This window comes from Melopsittacus undulatus, chromosome 4 (genome assembly GCF_012275295.1).
Source record: "Melopsittacus undulatus isolate bMelUnd1 chromosome 4, bMelUnd1.mat.Z, whole genome shotgun sequence".
Classification (NCBI taxonomy): Eukaryota; Metazoa; Chordata; class Aves; order Psittaciformes; family Psittaculidae; genus Melopsittacus; species Melopsittacus undulatus.
The window spans coordinates 98799769-98819578 of record NC_047530.1 but is presented as its reverse complement, the minus strand read 5'-3'; the positions used below and the strand labels follow the sequence as shown (position 1 = coordinate 98819578).

The following is a 19810-nucleotide window of genomic DNA, read 5'->3' as shown; positions in this document are numbered from 1 at the left end:
AAGAGCTGTGTGCCATTAAGGAAGCCCCAGCACAGGGTTTTCCCCCTGCAACAGCAGCTCTCTTCCAAGCTTCCAAGCCTCCTGCCTCATCTGACTGTGGGCTGAGCTGTGTCCTCTGCCTTGTGGCAGCAGAAGAAGGGGAGAAGGAAGGCAAGCTGCAGCAGGGATTCCCCACGAGAAACATCCCTGGCCAAAAGAACACAATGGATCGTTTCCGGATGATCTTCCAGTACTTCCAGTCAAACTCGGAGTCTGTAATGAATGGGATCTGTGGGCTGTTAACGCTGGCTGGCATAAAGATGTATACCTCCATTGACTTCAGCTGCCCCTGTCTGCCCCAGTACAACATGGCATACGGCTTGGGGATCATGTTTGTACCTCCTATCGCCCTCTTCCTCTGCGGCCTCATCCTCAACAGACAGTCCCTGGTGATGCTGGAGGAATGGAGCCGACCACAGGGGCGCAGAAAGAAGGACCTGGCTGTCATCAGGTGAGGTTTACACTGGGAATGGCACCCCTCCTTTCACCTCCCACTTAGCTTTCACCTCCATTGCTTTGATCCTCCTGGTGATTAATTTTCTTCTAAGCTTAGCTCCCGAGACCTTCCCACATGAGCCTGGAGGGGCATGGTAAACACATTTCCATCACAGTCATTTTTTGTTGATAGCCTTGTGGCTTCCCTCCCTTTAGGTGTTTTTAACTGACTTGCACTGGTGGAAGAGAGAGGTGAATCACATTCAATCTGTTACATGCAGTTTCACACAGTGCACAATTCAGCAGGGTGGGACAAGAAAGGCTGCAAAGAAAAGTGATTTTCAAGGTAGAAACTGAACTGATGAGAAAACAAAGAAGAAATGAGGAAGACAAGAGAGAGCTGACAAGGATTTGTGCATGGGAGATATAAGCACACAGCTGAAGAAAGCACAAAATGAGAGGACCATGCACTGCATTGAATGCAGGCAGCATGCAGAGCACTGCCATGCACTGCACAGATTTCACTGGGAGGAAGCACCAACAAAGATATCCCAGAGCAGAAGAAGCTGGAGAAATGCTGGGAACAGTCCTAAGAGTAGGCTCCCTGGTTCTGTAGGGCCAAATCCATTAAGGCTCTGGATGAGGAGAAAGCTACCAACATTTACACACTCACTTCTCTCTCTCCTGCCACAGGTACCTGTGCTCCTCCATCATGCAGCGAGCCATGGTGGCCCCTGCTGCCTGGATCATAGTCACCCTCCTGGATGGCAAATGCCTGATCTGTGCTTTCAGCAGCTCCATGGACCCTGAGAAGTTTGTGGACTTTGCCAGTGCCAGCCCAGTGCAGGTGCAGCAGCTGCTGGCCAAGGTGCCCTGCAAGGATGAGGAGCTCATGAGGAACAACACATCCCGCAAGGCAGTGTCCAGGTACCTGCGCTGCTGGTCCCAGGTAGGTCACTGCTGGCAGAGCCCCCTATGTCAGTGAGGTGCCTGGGGCATGCATCTTCTGCTCCTGTTTTTCCTTGGCTTGTGATAGCTTCACCACGGTCAGGCTGAGAGCAAAACTGCTCTTTGCTTCTTTATGTCCCCAAATGTTGCCACCCCCAGGGACAATCTCCAGTGTCACTCAGTTAGGGAAAAGGAATGAAATAAAGGATGGTTTAAGCAACTGAACTTTGTTTCTAGAAGAACGAGCAACCTCTAAACCCAGATAACAAAAGCAGGTTGTGAGGAATATAGATGTCTCCTTAGGCTCTCTCCAGTGACAGAAGACCTTTCTAAATGCTAACTTTGCACGTAGGACCTGCTGTTTTAAGGACAGCATAAGGTGGGAGAGACAAAAGCAGCTTGCTCAGGAATGGTAGAACAGGACATGATGGAGAGTGGAGCCCTGTCTGACCCACGCTGCTGGTACAGGAATGCCAGGTCAAGGACAAAGACTGGTGGGAGGGCATTGAAAACAAGCCCTTCCTTCTTACCAAAGGGAGCTGCCTGTAGTAGGGGCTGTCTTCACCCTGCTGTGGGACTCCTGGGCCCTAGAGCAAGTGCAGGTGGCAGATGGAGATCTCACTGGAGATAGGTGATGACCAAAGGAGAGCACTGAAGTCCCTTCCCCTGGAATGCCTTCATGCTCAAAGCAAATATCTGGTGGCTCCAGGCTAATTGCAAACAGTTATCCTATTGAACCACTGAAGCACAGATAAATGTCCAATGTTCATTGGGAGGAGACTACACCCACTCTCTGAGTGCAGTTCAGGGGTGCTGGACTTCAGGGACAGGAGTGCAGATATACCATCTCTCCCCTCCAGCCACACAAACTCCCTGTCTTGGTCATACAGGCAAACAGCTTGTGCATGTCTTTGTGCCTGTCCTTGTGCCTGTCCTACTCCTGTTCCACTGCTCATTTCTTATCTCCCAGGCACTCGGATGGAGTATTTTGTTGATCCTTATCATAGCAGCTTTCCTCGCCCGGTGGCTCAGACCTTGCTTCAACCAGGCTGCCCTCCTGCAGGCACGTCACTGGAGCAACTACATTGACATCGAGCAGAAGATTTTTGAGGAAACGTGCTGCGAGCACAGCCGGCTCTTTGCTCACAAATGCATCCTCCACTTCTTTGAAAGCATGCGGCAAGAGATCAAACTGCACAGCTGCAGCTTGTCGAGGGAAGGAGAAGGGGCTGAAGGAGACCAAGATCTTCTCCGGGGCATCACAGATCAGGACCAGGTGAACAAACTCCTGAAAAGGTGGTACTATGAGAAACCTCCCCTGGATGTCAGCAAAGCGACCCAGAGGCATCCCCTGGGGCAAGAGAGATCCCCTCTGCCCTGGGCAGACAGCCCTAGAACTGGGTCCAAGCTCCCCCAGCACACTGATGTGTAAAGAGGCCTTTGTCCTGCAGACACTGAAGGGGCTCTGCTATGCCTCTGCACAAAGCAAGGAGCAGTGGGCAGGTGAGGAGTGGTGCTCACATCTTCCTCCAAATCCCCAGTCCCAAAGGTTTTGCTTCAGGTTCCAAAATAAAGTAGCTCTGAAGATCCAAAGGTCCCAGACTCAGTCACTATTCATAAAATTTCTCAACCAAAGGCTTTTGTGTATCACTTTTATAATATTAAAGAGTTTTCAGCCCCTTACAGCTGTGATAAAAGGGGATTTAAAGGGATTTAACCAAGGCAGCAACACCCTTCTGTGAATACAAACCAAGTGGAGCATCACCTTCACAGAGATGTGAAGAGCTCCTGCCCATTTCATTTCTATTAACTTCGTTTCTATTCAGAGAGTTCACAGTGCTGACACTGAAATGGTTTAATTGTCAACTCTTTTAATACACCAGCAATATTTACTCAGAAAAACAAAACCACCTCCTATATCTTCCCATCTGCTGAGAGCATGGCTGCCCCCAGCCCAGCTGCCAAGCATTTCAGCCTCCATCTAACAACCCATCAATATTTCCATGCATTTTCTAAACAAAATATGACAACACACTGCAAATCATGGAGCAGCATAAATTTAACTGAAGATGCCTCTGGATTAGGTTGGATTTGCAGAAGAAAAAGGAGAGGAAGGCTTTGATTATCATATCCAGAACCACATGGCTGTGCTGGGGTTCAGGCAGTTGCTTGAAGCATTGGCACTGGGCCATGGGAAGGACACATTGACCCTGCTTGAGAAGTCTGAATACAGATTTTAAACACTCCCGTGCTAGATTTTAGTACAAACCAATCCACCCAGAGGATCATTCTTGCATCACATACTTACATACTCACATTTCTATCACAAACTCAGATTTCTATCCTTAGTTGCAAAAATGATTAAATGTAACCTTATCTCTGAGCCTCTAATGATACTTACTCTCTCACCTGCCTTTTTCCAGCCACTGTTGTAGATGGTGCCAACCATGGTGCCAGTTTGGTATTTCTGTCCAGCATCACTGCTTTGATGCATTAACTCTTTACTGCAAACTAACCCTACACAAACACATCTATTCCTCCAGGCTGAGGCTCACGCTGATTCCCACTTTGTCCCTGAGAGAGAGGAGTGTAAGGTGGAGGGGTTGTGAGAAGGAGGAGTGAAGAAACAATGTCCCATAGGCCATGCATGCATAGATGGGGATGACAATCCCCCAGGTTAACGTGTTGAGCTGCTGGGAGGTGGGTGACCTCCTTCCCAGGATGTTTGGGGTCAGGGAGGGAGGGAATGCTTGGCAAAACAGGGGAGTCAAATAACTCCATGGTGCACACATGGGCTGCTGCACCCCTCTGCCAGCCAAGGCCCAGCCACAGTCTATGGGGTGCAGAGGGACAGGCTGCAGAGCTTTCCTTATTTGCATAGCAAAATCATCTCTGGATGAATCCCTGAGCTCCCTGGGATGTGCTCAGAGAGGGCACAAAGCCAGCTGTGGCCCATGCTGGTTGGGAATATCACAGCTGTCTACCCACCAGGAGCTCTTTAGATCCAGTGAGCGCTCTGTCAAAATCAGCATTGCATTTTGAATTTCATCTTTGATTTGCTTCTATCAAACACGACAAATCTCAGGATGAGACTCAGTTCAGTCTCACTCCTCCACACTAGTCAAATCATCTGTTTTTCCTAACCAGCTCAGGACAGAGGTCCACAGCTCCCCCTTTGCATGCTGTTTTCCATGTTCTCAGGTTTTACATCATCCCAGAATGGACACAAAATACAGAATGCAAAAAAGGGGAAGACAAACAGCTTTGTTATCTATGTCCGGAGGAACAAAATCAGAGGATTTGAGGGCGCTGCATAGACTTTTGAAGGTCCACAAAGGTTCACATGTTGCTGGGAGGATCAGTCTGGTCACAGAGTATCTCCATTCGGACAGAGCTGTGGGTATGCATCCCTCCCAGCCTCCCTGAGTCCCATGCTGTGCTCCCCTTTAAAGCCAGAGAACTCTTACATTATGAAAAATGGTGTCTGGCACCTCATGACAGGAAAAGAAGCAACAGGCACAAACCCAAAATGCAGGAAATTCCATTTAAACAGAAGAAAACACTTACTTTGAGGGTGGTGACACCATGGAGATATTCACAACCCTACTGGACATGACCCTAGGTGTGCTTTGAGCATGGGGCATGATCCAGATGCATTCCAGAGGTCCCTTCCCACCAGCTCTGCTAGGAGTGTGTACCCTTCTGTGGTGGGAGCAGAGAGGGTCATTAGCAGCTCTCTGTCTTTTGGGGCTGATCTGATGCTTGACCTACAGACATGTCTGCCATGCTGAGGGATCCTCACCTGCCAGAAGCCTGTGAAACAGCAGGGCTGACTGCAAGGACAACTTCCTCAGTCTCTTCCCAAATTGTCCCAGTGGAAACTGTGACCATTTTGATGTCCCTCCTCTCTATATCCTACATTGACTCGGACACACAAAGCCTTCCTCGAATCCCTGGCTTGGTGTCTGTCTTAGTGTCCAGACACAGGACCTCATGTCAGGAAGGACTTGGGCATGTACGATGTACCATCTCTCCCAGGACCTGGTTTCCAAAGCACGAGCAGGTTGGGATCATGGAAGGAAGCACCAGTCCTACACTCTCCTGCAAATCAGTTGGAGTGAACTTTCTGTTGTCAAGCTCATGAGAATAAGTTCCTCCTTAATAAGACAACATGGGAAAAAAAGACCCAGGCATTGGCTTTTATGGGGTCTGTTTTGGATCCCACTGGCCTGCTGTTGGCTTCCATGAGAGCAGACAATGCTGTACACCAAGCAGGCTCAGCCCCCTCATTCATGTTTAATTAAGGCAGTTTCCCTGGAGATCAAAAAGGTTTCTGCTTTTTATGAGGTTGATTCACGCAGCCTTTGATGTGAACTGCCCTTCAAAAAGCCACTCACCAGGTGAACAGGGAAGCCAACCTGAGCTCCTTGCTAGCAATACAGTAAGCCTCATCTATATTCATGTAGCCAAATCTCTTCCTGTTTGATAAGATCATGGAATTAACCTTTCCACAGCAGGCAAAGCAAAGACGTGCTTCATGCTCACCTCTGTGGTGGCATCTCAGGGTGAACATGGCATTGTCAACTGAGCCCCAGGGCTGGTGTGAGACATCAGAACCTGAAGCGCTGACTAATGGTCAAAACGCCTAGCTTGGCTTCTTAGCTCTATGGCTATGCACTGCAAAACCTTGGGGAAAAGCACCTCCTGGATGCCACCCTGTACACAGCTTGCCTTGGTGACATGTCCCACAGCCACCAATGCAGCCATGCTGGTGCCCAGACAGTCAGATGTATCTTGATACTTGTGTCAACACCACAGTTGGTGACTGCACCAGAGGGACTGAATGCTTTGCAGGCAGTCAATACTGCAACCATCTGTTTTATGGCCACTTGTAGTCCCAGTATTACTCCATATTTTCATCACCCTGAGGAAGCAAACTGGTGCATCAAAGCTGCTTTGTGAATGGGGAATGGAGGTGCAAGAGAGCACTAACACCACAGTCCACTTCTTTTAGGTTTGAGCTGTAGGAGCTAAGCCTGTCCCATCCGTACCTGCCATGATTCATTAGTGTTTGCCTCAGTTCTGGCAAGCTGGCAAGGAGTCTGGTTGGCTCTGTGCTGACAAATGTGCACAGGATCTCTGCATCAGAAAGCTCCCAGGTCTGCAGAGCTGACAGCAAAGAGCTGAACTGAGACCTTGTGGGAGAGGAGAGGATTAGAAGTGATGAGGAGGGTTTGCACCCCAGTACCAACACGTGGGACATATCCAACACAGACCTGAGCTGGCTCTACCCAGGTGAATAAAGAGCAGGGAGGGGAATTCAGCCATTCAGGTCTGCTTGGGTCCAGACCTCCTGGTGTTGTTACTGAATTAATAAGCCCAGGTAAAGTGGCAGGGCCAAACTGTCAGCAATCCTGTGATGAATGGACCAGCCAGCCCAGCACCCAGCTAGTTCAGTCCTCCCTGCACCATGCACTGGTTGCATGGGAAGCGTGTCCTTAGACACCTTAGCCTCAGGTCAAGGCACATCGCCAAATCCCAGCCCTTCCTGCCAAATGGATGAGCATTGCTGGCTCAGGTAGTCCTTGCTATGCCCTCCCTGTCAGGATCTGAGTGATCTTCAGAGGAGCCCCAGCTCCGCTGCACCCTCAGGGCCCAGGCTGATGGTACCCACTGGCCTGATGGGCAGGAAGGGTTCTGCATAGCCCATGCCTGCAGTCCCTCAGGGAACAGCAGCTGCCCTTGGGCCAAGGAGGTCACTGGCAGGATTTACACATCCTCTTTGTATTCCCAGTTCCTGCACACCCCAAATTTATCAGGGGCTGGGATTACACCCACAAGAAGTGGCTGCAAGAAAATCGTTCAGCCTCCATCACCCAATGGAGTGGGTGACTGAAACCAGAATTTGACGTTCAGAGCAAAGTGCACTCAAGCCTTTCAGAAATGCTCATTGAAAGTGTGTGGAAATAAGAAAACTTAGGGGAAAACCTCAATCTCAGAACTCTGCAGAGCAGAGAGCATCTCCTGAGAAAGCAGATGTACCCAGTGATCAGGCACTCCCAGCAGGACCCACCTGTGGAGCAGGTCTTCTGTGCTCCTATCGCTGAAGCCCTCTCTCCTTTCTGTGCCTATTTTATTCCAACCCCAAAGCCAGGAAAAGCACTAAGTGCCTCTAGATGTTGCCAGACTATGTGAGCCAGGGTTTGCAAGGTATTTCAGCAAGTGTTGAGGGCAGAGACCTGTGAAAAGCAAGGATTTACAAGTGTAATCTTCTGACTGAAATGTGGACATTTGCAGGACAGAGGGGAGCCACCAACAGACTTCAGTAATACAGATACAATAACCCAGAGCACTGAGAGCTTTAAAACTCTGTCTTTCCTTTTCTCTTCCCACTGCAGGATAAAACAGAGATGCTGTTTCTTAGTGAAGCAGGTACAGAGGAGGGGCTGGCAGACCTGTGAGGTGCTTGTATTAGATGCTGCTGTGGTGACACTGATGTGGCAGGATGGGGGAAGCTCTGGCATCCTGCTTTTCTGTGTGTGGCAGCACTGCAGAGGTGGCGCATCCTGTTTGGTTCTGGGAGGAGCACCCACCTCCCGCATTCACAAACAGGTTCACAGAGGCCAACCAGCCAACTCCCCTTTCTGCCCAAGGCACAGATTGCTCTGGGGAGAGTACAGCCATGGTAACACCTGCACCCTCCAGCCAAGGGAACCAGTGGCTGGGAGACTGCAGACATGGGTATATGGAGAAGAATGAAGCTAAGATTAACAAGCCAGAAACAGCCCACATCCCACAGACCCAAAGAAGAGCAGGAGGAAGCAAACTTTGAACTTTTGCAAGCAGAAAAATCAGCAGAAAAAAAAAGTTTTAATTTCTGCTTTAAATATTGGGGCTGTTAAAGTGCATGCATGAATCAGTGAACTGCACAGAGACTTCTTGCTGCTCACCTTTGAAGAGAGGGGCTGAAAGAATGAAGTAAACTGAGGCCACAGCTTGGACCCCAGTGGGATAGAAATTGCATCAAGAGAAGATGGATAAGTTTCGGATGATCTTCCAGTTTCTCCAGTCCAACCAGGAGTCCTTCATGAATGGCATCTGTGGGATCATGGCCCTAGCCAGCACCCAGATATACTCAGCCTTTGATTTCAACTGCCCCTGCCTGCCACGCTACAACCTGGCCTATGGGCTGGGCATCCTCCTGGTGCCCCCCTTCATCTTGTTCCTGCTGGGCTTTGTGCTGAACAACAACATCTCCATGCTGGCAGAGGAATGGCAGCGGCCCCAGGGCCAGCGAGGGAAGGACCCGGCTGTCCTGCGCTACATGTTCTGCTCCATGGCGCAGCGGGCCATGATCGCCCCGGTGGTCTGGGTCTCAGTGACGTTGCTAGATGGCAAGTGCATCACTTGTGCCTTCTGCACCTCGGTGCCCGTGGAGACCCTGGGCAATGCCAGCCACCCCAGCCTCTCCCAAGGGGACATGAAGCGGGTCCTTGCCCGCATTCCCTGCAAGGATATCTATGATGGACAGGAGCTCATTGCCAATGAAGTGGCTGTCAGGTACCTGCGCTGCATCTCGCAGGTAAGAGGCACCATGGCTGTGCCCTCACTGGTGGCTCAGGGTAAGGCACTGCCAGCCTTAGCTCATCCCTCAAGGGAATCTCCTTGTTGAAATCAAGCTGCAGGAGGAGAGACTGGTGATTTTACAGGGGTACAAGGTGCTCCCTCAGCTCCGGGAATTATGCCCCCAGTGTTGTGCAGAAACCCAAGCTGTAGGTCACCCGAATAATCTGGTCCCTGCTCCAGCCTGGGAAGTCTGGGGCTGCAGGGCAGCACTACACAGACAAGCTGTATGCAGAGATTTACTTACAGCAAGTTCAGAAGGGGCTGACACAGATGTTGGTTGGTGGCTGATGAGCTGTCACCCTCTCCTCTAACTCACCAGTTTCTCATTACTGCTTTTGCTGCTTATTATAATGTGTTGCAAGTGATGGGATGACAACCATGTATGCCACTAACTTCTGCCGCTTGCATGAAAGCAGACGATGTATGTTTATTAACCATCCCAGGAAACCACAAATCAAGAAGTGCCACTAACCGCTTGTCCTGAGCTTAATTCCCCTCAAGATCTCTGCTTCTGGCGACATTGGAGATAGGATGGTCTGATCTGCTCTGGTCATTCCTATACTCCTGTTTAAAGGCAGCTCCTCTCCCTGATCTCCTTAGGGCAGACAGTAATTATTATCCACAGTTTAAGAGAAACAGAAGCACAGGGCCTTTTCCAAAGACACAAAACAGATTTTCCTGGGTAGATCCCAATTGCCAGCTGTGAGGAAGCACCGGGAGCTGCAAAACAAGAGGTGCCACCTAGACACCCCCTCCCAGGTGCTCTTTTAGGGAGATGCCTTTACAATGCAGTTCACCTCCACAGCCTGGTGGCAGCCTGAGCTAGAACAGATGGTGAACAAGACAGACCAGTCCAGGCTCTGCCCTCATCTCACCCTTCCTGTCAGAACCCATTAAGAGGGGAGCCTTTCACTGCTGCTCATCCTCGATAGATGTTACTAAGTCAAACAGATCAGGAAAAGGGTTAGTCCGCTGCATAAACTCAGGGAGTATCTGGAACAATGTTAGTGACAAGTCAGAGGACACAGACTAGCCTAGACCCACATGAGGTGCAGTTGTATCAGAGGCAGGGCTGAGGGCTGGGTGCAGGATTCAGTCTGGTGTTATTCATGGTCACTGGCTGATGATGCAGGTGCATTGAACAAGGTTTCAGCACAGATGCACTGACACAGTACGTAGGGTCTCCTCGTCCAGTTTTGCAATGTAAATGCAAAGCTCAAACAGCCCAAAGTGGAGCCAGGCTCATTCGCAGCCTGGGAGGCTCCTGCTGGCTGGTGGGAAGCACCATGCTCTGCCTGCCTGTGATGGGTCTGGTTCCCCCCTCATCTCTGCAGGCTCTGGGCTGGTGCTTTGTGCTGCTGATGACCATGCTGGCTTTCTTGGTCAGATCCCTTCGGCCCTGCTTCACCCAAGCCGCCTTCCTGAAGAGCAGGTACTGGTCCCACTATATCGACATCGAGCGGAAGCTGTTCGATGAGACATGCACGGAGCACGCCAAGAGCTTTGCCAAGGTCTGCATCCAGCAGTTCTTTGAGAGCATGAGCACGGACCTGGTGGCTGCTCACTGCCATCTGCCCAGGAAAGCCCCTGAAGATGCAGGGGAAGCCACTGAGAAGCTCTTGGGCATCACCAACTGGGACACCATGAACATGGTCCTAAAGAGCTGGCATCGATGCAAGCCCCCGCTGCACCTCCACCCGCCTGCCCTCCCCAGCGGCAATGGCTGCGCAGGAGAGGGGCAGCACCCAGTGCACCCCCCTGTTCCCCGAAGGGAGATGGCTGCCTACTACAGCTGGGTGTGAGAGGGCACAGCACTGCGCACAGACAGAGCCACACTTCTGAGAGAGGGCTGCAGAGAGGGTGGGCAGGCGGCTGCCTGAGTCAGGTATAGGTGAGGGACAGCACCATGGTGGGCTCAGGGGGCACCCAAAAGCCTTAGCAGTGCCAGTACAATCCCATCTGCTCTCACATCCAGTCTTACGACATTGGTAATGCAGGCAACAAGTTTTGTGTCTAGCAGGATGGCCATTCGAAGTCATGCTGGATGAGCCCCTTGGACATTAAAGGGCATGATGTGGCAGGTGGACAGACCTGCTGTGGGTCTCGCACCACCAAGCACCAGGTTTGTGTTGTGGTGGTTGCCAAGGCAGACACTACCAGATCTGCAAAACTTCCTTCCTTTTACTATGTGCTCAGTGCTGGGCAGTGCTGTGGGTTTAGGCAGTATTAAAACTCCCCTGGTAGGGAAACAAGCTGGCAGTGCCCCTGTCTGACAGCAAGCTGTGAAACCCCAAAACTCTTCCCTTTGCCCTCCACACATGACATCCCCACAGACACACAGCTTCCAGGCCAAGGAAAGCTTTAATATAAATTTGACCCCAGCAACAAGCTAGTGATGGGACACCCCATATTGCATTACATGTGACGGGAACAGTGTGGTTGTTGTCACAGGTAGTACTCAATGAAGAGCCCAGTATCTAGACTGGGAGAGCAGCTATCATCCAGTGGAGGGTGACAGCCAGGCCAATCCCATGGCACAAATGTGCTGCAGGATAACTTGTCCTTGCAATTATACCTGGGTTCCTCCCTGACACAAAGACTGATGTTATAAACACACCTGGGTGTTTGTTGAAGGGGCCAAATGAATAATTCAGGCTTACTGTTCAAGCTCTGTGCTCAGGCACAAGGATTTATAAAAGCTGTTTACAAAAGCTGTTGGTGTTTCTTTCTTTGAATGCAATGAAAAGGACGGGGGGGGGGGGGGGGGGGGGGGGGCAGCCTGGAATGCTGAGGTGATGTGAGTTGGGGTGCTTTGCTGGTGTACAGCAGCCAGCCCTGGTCCTCGGAGGAGAAGCCAGGGATGCACCATGGAGCCTATGTAACGCCAGGTGCCTGCCCATTTCCATAGAAACTGAGGATGACTGGATGCAGGCCCTCGAGGTGCCCATGGAAATTGCAGACAGGAAGAGTGTTCCCGGTGGCCCTGATTTTATTAGCAACACACAGAAGGAAAATCCCTTTTGAGAGATGAGTTTCACCCCTGCCACATCCCTTTTGAAATGCTCATCCCCTTGAAATTCCTGCTGCTGTGTTCTTGTTCAACCCAACTTGCTGGTGACTGGCATTTGCATAAACCTTAATTATCAGTGTGTGACTCCACAGAGGCTGTGGGGAGAGGAGAACAAAGGGCCAAAATGACAAGGAAATTCTCCCAGCACCTTAGCAAGCCCTTAGTTAAAGGCAGGCTGAATCTGGCTGACTCTCAGGAGAAAGGAGCGACACAGGTTTATCATTAATCTTCACACCCTAAACTTTAATTAAGGCACCTGCCTAGAAATTAATAGGCACAAAACCTGATTTACAAAGCAAAGGAGATTGAAAGATAAAGGCGGTTTCCACTCCTATTATTTGCAGTTCAGCGCTGTTAATGGCTCACTGAGGAAAGACACACTCGGAGTGCTCACAACGGCAAGCAGGCTGGCAGGCTCCGCAGCGCAGCCATTAAGATACCAAAACAAATAGCAAGCAATTGCAAAGAGAAGCTTTTTAGGCTTTTAATTTAGACTTTTAATTTAGGTTTTTAGGATCAGAGCTCTGCCCCCTCGCAGCAATTTCAGCAGTTGCAGAGATTCCTGGTAGAGCAGGCAGGTTGTCCTCTCTGTGCTGGACCTGGGGGACTTGGCTCATCACCTTCAGGAGACCCTTCGCTAGGGAACCCAGTACAGCCCCTGGGATTTCACTGGGTGGTCCTGGTGCTGAGCCCGGTTAGCAGCAGCACCCCAAGCACACAGTGAGCCCCAGGGCCCCTAGCCAAGCTGGTAGATGCAGGAAGGGAGCCAGCCCCCGAGGTGTGGGAGTGCCAAGGGGTGCACTGCACCCAAATACCTGAGAGCTGCATAAACCCATCCAGGTATCCCAGTTCTGGGGCCGAGAAAGAGGACTCAGTCCAAAAAATCCTGGCAGCGCTACCAACACTAGGCTGAGCCTAGCTTTGCTCTGGGCAGAGGGGATCATGAGAGTTGCTCAAGATTTTCCTGTGCTGAAGACATCATCTGGGGAAGGCTGAGTTTAACCCCAGGGACATGGCGATGGGGAGGAGGCTGGGGACGGAAAACAGAGACCTCTGGCCTCTGCAAACAGATGGGCAGGAGCTGGAGCTGAGAGACAGACAGTGGAAGGGAGAGAGCAATGCAAGGAGAAGGTGAGGTGTCCTCAGCTGCCTCGCAGGCATCGCTCCGCAAAGGAAGCAGCGAGCGGAAAAGCCAAACGGGGTAGGAATGCAGCCCGCTCGCCAAATCGCATGCATGGCTCCCTCGGCAGCTCAGCCCCTCTGCTCCACCCTGGGCAGTGGGAAGTGAAACCTCGTTGCCCCATAGAGCACGTTCCTGCTTCTCCTGAAAACCCAGCCAGGCTGGCCTCTTCCCTGTCTGCTCAGCCAGTTCCCATGCACAAAAGCAGCAGTTTCTGCCCCTTCATATAGGGTCAAGGGCTTCTCCCATGCTTCCCCCTCCGCTCAGGGTGACTCCAGGCTCCATGTGCAGCTTGGGTACCACACTCTGTTGCGCTGGGTCCCCACTGCATCCCCTGTGGACCGCATTCACCCCTAGGCTGGGGGCTCCAGCATTCCCCTTTTGAACCCCAGCAAGGCACCCCATCGGTCTCGTTCTCCAAGCAAGCCCCAGGCTGTCCCAGACAGCTTCAGCACAGCTGCATCCATCCCGAAAAAGGCCGATGTGCTTTTTCCAGTGACTCATTCTCAGCCTTTCCTTTCCTCTTCTTTTTCTTTTTTTCACATTTAAAGGCACAGCCTCAGCCTTGCACCCCCGAGCCAAGCGCCTGCTGCTCGCCCCACCCAAGCACAGGGCCCGAGAACCTCCTCCCTCCTCCCAAAAGCTGACAGCCGAGGACACGTTTCAGACTGAAGAAGGAAGCTGCCAAACTCTGAAGACTGTTTTCACATCGCCCATCAGGTCAGCCTCAACTGCATCCCTGCTTCTGCACAACCCCGCATGCTGCCAGGAAACCCCCCCAGCCAGAACATAAGCCACATGAGGAGCTGAGAAGGCTCCAGAACTGATTTCAGCAACTTTTCAAGTAAGTGATTTCATGTTTTTTCTTGCTTTCATGCATGTTTTGGGGAAAGACTTTAACAGACATTGCTAGAAAATGATCTGCTGCAAACAGCTTCTCCCCTCCTACCCACCCTTCTCTCTCCCAGACAGGCACCACAACCGCCAAGCAGAGGAAGCGTAACCCCCCCAAAAGAGCACACTCCTCTTGGCCAGATGCTCTTACTTTTGTTTGCCAGTTGCTAGGCTCTGTCAGGAAGATCACAGGGCCTTGTTTATCGGAGCTATTTGCTGGTAACTCTAATAACAGGGTTTCGAACCCCACACACTAGAACAAGTTTGCAGGTTTAGCGTCTGGCTGCAAACGTGGTGTACCACAAAGCGCGGCAGCCAGAGATGGAGGCCTGGCTCCCCATCATGTGGCTGCAGTTTTCAGCTGGTCTGTCTCCTCTGCTGAGGATATTTTGCATATGGAAAACTAGGAAGATACAGGAAGACGTTAAGGGCTGCTTGTGTTTGAGGCTGGCAATATCACAGCATGACTTTAAAGGGAATGCCATGGGTTAGATACAACAGGGAACTGAGTTTCTGCCCCCTCTGCTGCCCTATGGAACAACGGGGTAAAACAAGATTTGGTGGGGCACATGAACTTAGCACAGCAGCGACTTAAAGCACAGTGCGTGAGCAAGCCTTGTACAAGAGACCATAAGGATTAAAGGGCCTATGTCTCCTTCACACCAGCGTCTCTGCAGCCATTTCCCTGCAGCTGGGGCTGGCCCAGGGAAGCCTTCCTGGGAGATGCTGGCGTCAGGGCAGATTTCAAGCAGCCAGTCAGGGTTCCCCTGAGTAAGGTGCTTAAGGCTTCCTGATGTGAAATCCTGTACGGATGCTCAAAGATGGAAATTCAACAAAGAAACTTATTAAATGCAGCTTGCAAGTGGTACAGGGGACTGGGCATCACTGCAGTGATAGGACATGGATACACCCCCCAGTTTTTCCCTGTCCTTCAAAAAGATCAGGGTACACGCTTTCTCCTTCTTGGTCCTGAGTGCCTGCAGTTCACACAGCCCAGCCCAGTATAATCAGTGTTGTACTGGGAGAAGGGGTTGAGAAAGCTGCACAGGCAACCAGCAGCAAAGTGCACCCCTGGCACTAAGTTGTGCAGGCAAGGGGCTCAGTTTCAGGCCATCAGTTCAAGGCTGAGCCAAGACTGTGGGCTATGAGGAGTATGGTTCTATCAACCCACTGTGGGAGAGGAGGAGATCATCCTGCCACACCTAATCCTAGCAAAAAAACTCCTACGTAATTGCTGATGCAGCTCTATTGGCATTTTTATCTTGGGTCATCAAGATAAACTCCACTTTCCCATGAAGTAACTAATTTTGCTGGTATCAGCAGCCTCTTGGCATCCCCTCACACTTGCCAGTGGAGGCTGCTCCTGCCTGGTCCTTCCATGCTGCATCTCTCTGCCCCCAGATCAGCAGGGCCATCCTCCAAGACAAACCTTTACCTATTACTCAATATTAACTCATCAGGCCTTAAGGGGGATGTAAAAGCCACACACAGCACTTCCAAGGCTGTGCAGCACCAGCATGCACGTGCCTTGTATGCCTGGGCTAGCATGAGTCAGGGCTGGGGACACATCAGTGCTGGTGCTCTGGCCCAGTTTTCCCAGTAACACAGCGTCCTCCTTCGTTGTAGGCTTGGGAGATCATCGAGTGTCTGGCAGCGACGCTGACCGTAATGGCATCTGCTGAAGGTGACTAAAACCAAACAGAAGATGATGAACGTGCAAATGACAGAGCCAGAAATATCTGTTCCGTTGGTAATCATTGCTGTAGGGACGCTTTTGGAGAGCTTAGTGGGAAAATGAAATGACTGAGGTTTCACACATTGCTTAGGCTGAATCCCTCTTCAGCCCCTTTGAAGTATCCCTGCCATCAGCAACCAGCTCAAGACAGGGACGCCAGGAGGAAGGAAGGGACAGCAGTGAAGGTGTCGTACTCCTGGTGCAGTCCTTTGTACATCAGCTGGCCCAAGGCCACTTCCCCCTCCATTGTCTTGTCCTTGGTGCTGGGAGGTGGTTCAGCACAGCCTTCCCCTGCAGCACCCGCTTCCTCTCACCCCCAAGACGAGATGGCTGCTCTCATTGCTGAGAATTTCCGATTCCTCTCCTTGTTCTTCAAGAGCAAAGACGTGATGATCTTCAATGGTTTGGTGGCCCTGGGCACAGTGGGGAGTGAGGAGCTCTTCTCTGTTGTTGCCTTCAACTGCCCCTGCTCCCCTGCCCGCAACTACATCTATGGGCTGGCTGCCATTGGTGTCCCGGCTCTGGCCCTCTTCCTCATTGGTGTTATCTGGAACAACCACACCTGGAATCTGGTGGCCGAGTGCCACAAGCGTGGCATCAAGAACTTCTCTGCAGCTGCCACCTTCCTCCTCTTTGGCTCCATCATGGGCCGAGCAGCCGTGGCACCGGTCACCTGGTCAGTCATCTCACTGCTGCGCGGGGAGGCTTACATCTGCGCCCTCAGCGAGTTTGTCAAGCCATCCTCCCTGGACAAGTTTCCAGCTGAGTATGGGCCTGATGTGCTGGCCAGGTTTCCCTGTAAAGATGTGCCAGCAAACCTCACCAAGTTCAGGGACGAGGTGACGCGGAGGCTGAGATACGAGTCCCAGGTAGGCACGCTGGGGAGAAATCGACACAAAGTGGGTAAGACCAGCTCGCTGTGTCTTAACACAGCCTCTCTCTTCTCTCTCAGCTCTTTGGCTGGCTGCTCATCGGCATCGTTGCAGTCCTGATTTTCCTCACCAAGTGCCTGAAGCACTGCTGCTCACCGCTGAGCTACCGGCAGGAGGCTTACTGGGCCCAGTACCGCTCCAACGAGGACAAGCTCTTCCGACGCACAGCCGAGGTCCACTCCAGGATCCTGGCAGCCAAGAATGTGAAGCAATTCTTTGGCTTTGTGGCGCTGGACAAGGAGGAGAAGGAGCTGGTGCAGGAGTTCCCAGTGGAAGGTGTGCAGCCAAGCCCTCAGTGGAATGCCATCACAGGTGTCTACATCTACAGGGAGAACAAAGGCTTCCCCCTCTACAGCCGGCTCCACAAATGGGCCAAGGGGGTGGAAGGGAATGGACCAAGCCCAGAAGGCCATGAAATGCTCTTTTTGGCTTCCTAAGATGGGTTCTGGCAGTTACTCCCCAGACTGCCTGGTAGGCCTACCAGTGCTGGTGCACAGGCTGAGGGTTTCACTGGGAATATTCCTCCCAGCAAGACTTCTCTCAGCAGGTAAATAGGGATCAAGAGCCACAAGGTAGAGACTAATAAGCCATACACTGAGCAGGGAACACCTCCCTTAGAGACATCCTTGCTGCTGCTCCCAGAGACAGAAGGGGAGCAAACAGCAGATGCAGACCTTGCATCCAGCTTCCATTGCACCATCAGAAGCCTTAGGGAGCAAGAGGTGGGCACAACATTCCTAACTCTGAATCCTGCAGTCCCACTTATCTCCTCCATGGCAAGGTTAGCTCCAGTCATCTCACACACCTACTTTTGTTGTTGACATTGGTATGTTCTCAGGCAGTTGTGCTGTGCCTGTTACGCAGGCAAATCCCAAAGCAGTTTCTGGGCATTACAGTGCAGGGAAAAAGGGTGTAAATTCCTGTGGCAAGAGGGATGCATTAGCACCTGGGAAGGAATGGGTCAGTAATACAGCAGCACACCAAATAACTGAGAGACTAAGATAGGAAGAATCACCAATATTCCTGGTATTCAGAAAGACAACCTGTAATTAACCGGTTGGAATTTGGGTATGACACCAAACTTCCTTTGTTCTTATTGAAGTGCCTGGCAATCTCCAATGAGTCTGAGTGGTCACAACCATACATTTATAAACCCAGAGGATGGCTCCATCAACAGAATAGTTTTCAGGGGAGGTGGAGGCTGAGAGGCAGCAGTACCTGCTGTGAGCCACACCACTCTCTGCAGCTCATTGCATTTCTCATCCAACCATTGGATGAGTCCTGCTTGTTTGGGTTGCAAGCTGCACCAAGACCTCAACCAGAATTACTTTTATATTATGTATATATACACACATGTACATATATAATATATATGCTATGTAACTAGTTAGTTAGCTGTATTAATGGAACATCTTTCTTTGAGGGAAAGGGGACAAAAAGGTTGTCGGCCAAAAGAGCTCATTACATACACCCAACTGTTGCACTGGACTACAGCCCTGGAGTGACAAGGGACATAGGAATGGGATGGGGGAAACAGGCTTCTCCCTACCCTTTTACCACTGAATTTTCTTACACTCCACTGCCTTACGCAATCGCTGCAGCAGAAGGTATCTTCTATGGACTTGGCCATACTGTGAGAAAGCAAAGCCAGAAAAGTGCAGTATCACTGGCCTCATTGGGACACTGTGCTGCCGATGGCTTCAAGGCTGCTCTTCTGGCACTGCTGTGCTCCTTTCCCCCAGGGGTCAGCGCTACATACCCAACACTGTTTTAACAGCCGGCAGGACAATGAAGTGGGATTTTTTCCTACTTGTACTATTTCTGTATAGGTACAACTTCCTTTTACACTGCACTGTTTACTAAAAAGCCTTAAATAGTTCAAAAAAAGATTCAAACCCACAGAACTCAGAGGGGCTCACACACCAGAAGATTTTAAATAAATGATGAAATGAGTTACTTTTCATTGCCTTCTGAGGTTTTTTTCCAGGGAGGCAAAAAAAAAGGCATAATTTAATATTCTCTTTGAACTCAAGAGCTGGGAACCTACTTTTTCTATTAAACATTCAGATCCTCTCCTATTCAGATGACCCCAGAATGTGAAATTTTAAAGTGTTACCACATATTACAACTTAGTAGCACTGCTTTCTAGCTGTTCTCACAGCCATCAGCACAAAACTTGTACATCAGGATACTCAGTTGCAGCAAAGGATAGAGAACTATTTAGAAACCTTTTTACAAACATGTCCCCTTACAAGAAAGAGCTGGAGGGTATTCCACATGAAGAGGCGGAACACTGCTTAATGGGCAAAGGATCCCCAAGATCCCTGTTCAGCTTCCTTCCAGATTTGCCTTGCATTTTTGGGAAAGCTTTGCCCCCAGCCTCTCCATTAACTAATCTGCAGTAGCAATCAGATGCAAATTAAATGAAACTGCATTAACTTGAGATGAGAGTTCATTTGCATTTCTTCTCATTGGCCTCGAGTGGGAACATGCAGACACACATACCACCCCCACATGCAGGTCAGCATATGCAAGGTAACTTGCTGAAACAAAGCAGCGTTCCTCTTACTTCCTTTACTTCCCCTGCCTTCCTCCTTGGTAGTTGTCATTGTTCCTTTGAACCACCTCCACTCCAGTTCCTCCCCCCCCCACCCTTGCTTTGAAGGAAAGGGGCAAGACCCGTAATGCTTGGGAATGGATTTGTTTATCTCAAGAATAAACCATGAGCACAAACCAGCTTTTGCTCTATTTATCTCCCTTCTTCTCCATTAACTCCAGTAACTTTCAACGTGCTGGGATGGGCATGGGGCTTCTCCAGCTTGTCAGTTTTCCCACCCTCTTCTTAGAGAGGCATGTTTGGGTGGACAGCTGACAGCGGGAAGTGGAGCAAACCACCACATTCAGAAATACTTGCTTGCAATTACAGGGTTGGGATTTTTGACTCCTCTCTG

General features: G+C 50.7%; 3 protein-coding genes across 3 annotated transcripts; all 3 read left to right on the top strand.

Moving 5' to 3' along the window:
- Positions 1 to 203: 203 nt before the first annotated feature.
- Positions 204 to 2854, top strand: CALHM3 (calcium homeostasis modulator 3). The gene is made up of 3 exons (XM_005154626.2): positions 204 to 490; positions 1168 to 1423; positions 2393 to 2854. The coding sequence occupies exons 1-3, from the start codon at positions 204 to 206 to the stop codon at positions 2852 to 2854; spliced, it is 1005 nt and encodes a 334-aa protein (XP_005154683.2).
- Positions 2855 to 8093: 5239 nt separating this feature from the next.
- On the top strand, positions 8094 to 11696 carry CALHM1 (calcium homeostasis modulator 1). Its single transcript, XM_034062152.1, has 2 exons — positions 8094 to 9004; positions 10383 to 11696. The coding sequence occupies exons 1-2, from the start codon at positions 8456 to 8458 to the stop codon at positions 10848 to 10850; spliced, it is 1017 nt and encodes a 338-aa protein (XP_033918043.1). The 5' UTR covers positions 8094 to 8455; the 3' UTR covers positions 10851 to 11696.
- Positions 11697 to 13100: 1404 nt separating this feature from the next.
- On the top strand, positions 13101 to 18861 carry CALHM2 (calcium homeostasis modulator family member 2). Its single transcript, XM_005154544.3, has 4 exons — positions 13101 to 13319; positions 13850 to 14142; positions 15819 to 16796; positions 16880 to 18861. Exons 3-4 carry the CDS (start codon positions 16254 to 16256, stop codon positions 17294 to 17296), a joined length of 960 nt encoding a protein of 319 aa, XP_005154601.1. The 5' UTR covers positions 13101 to 13319; positions 13850 to 14142; positions 15819 to 16253; the 3' UTR covers positions 17297 to 18861.
- Positions 18862 to 19810: the final 949 nt, after the last annotated feature.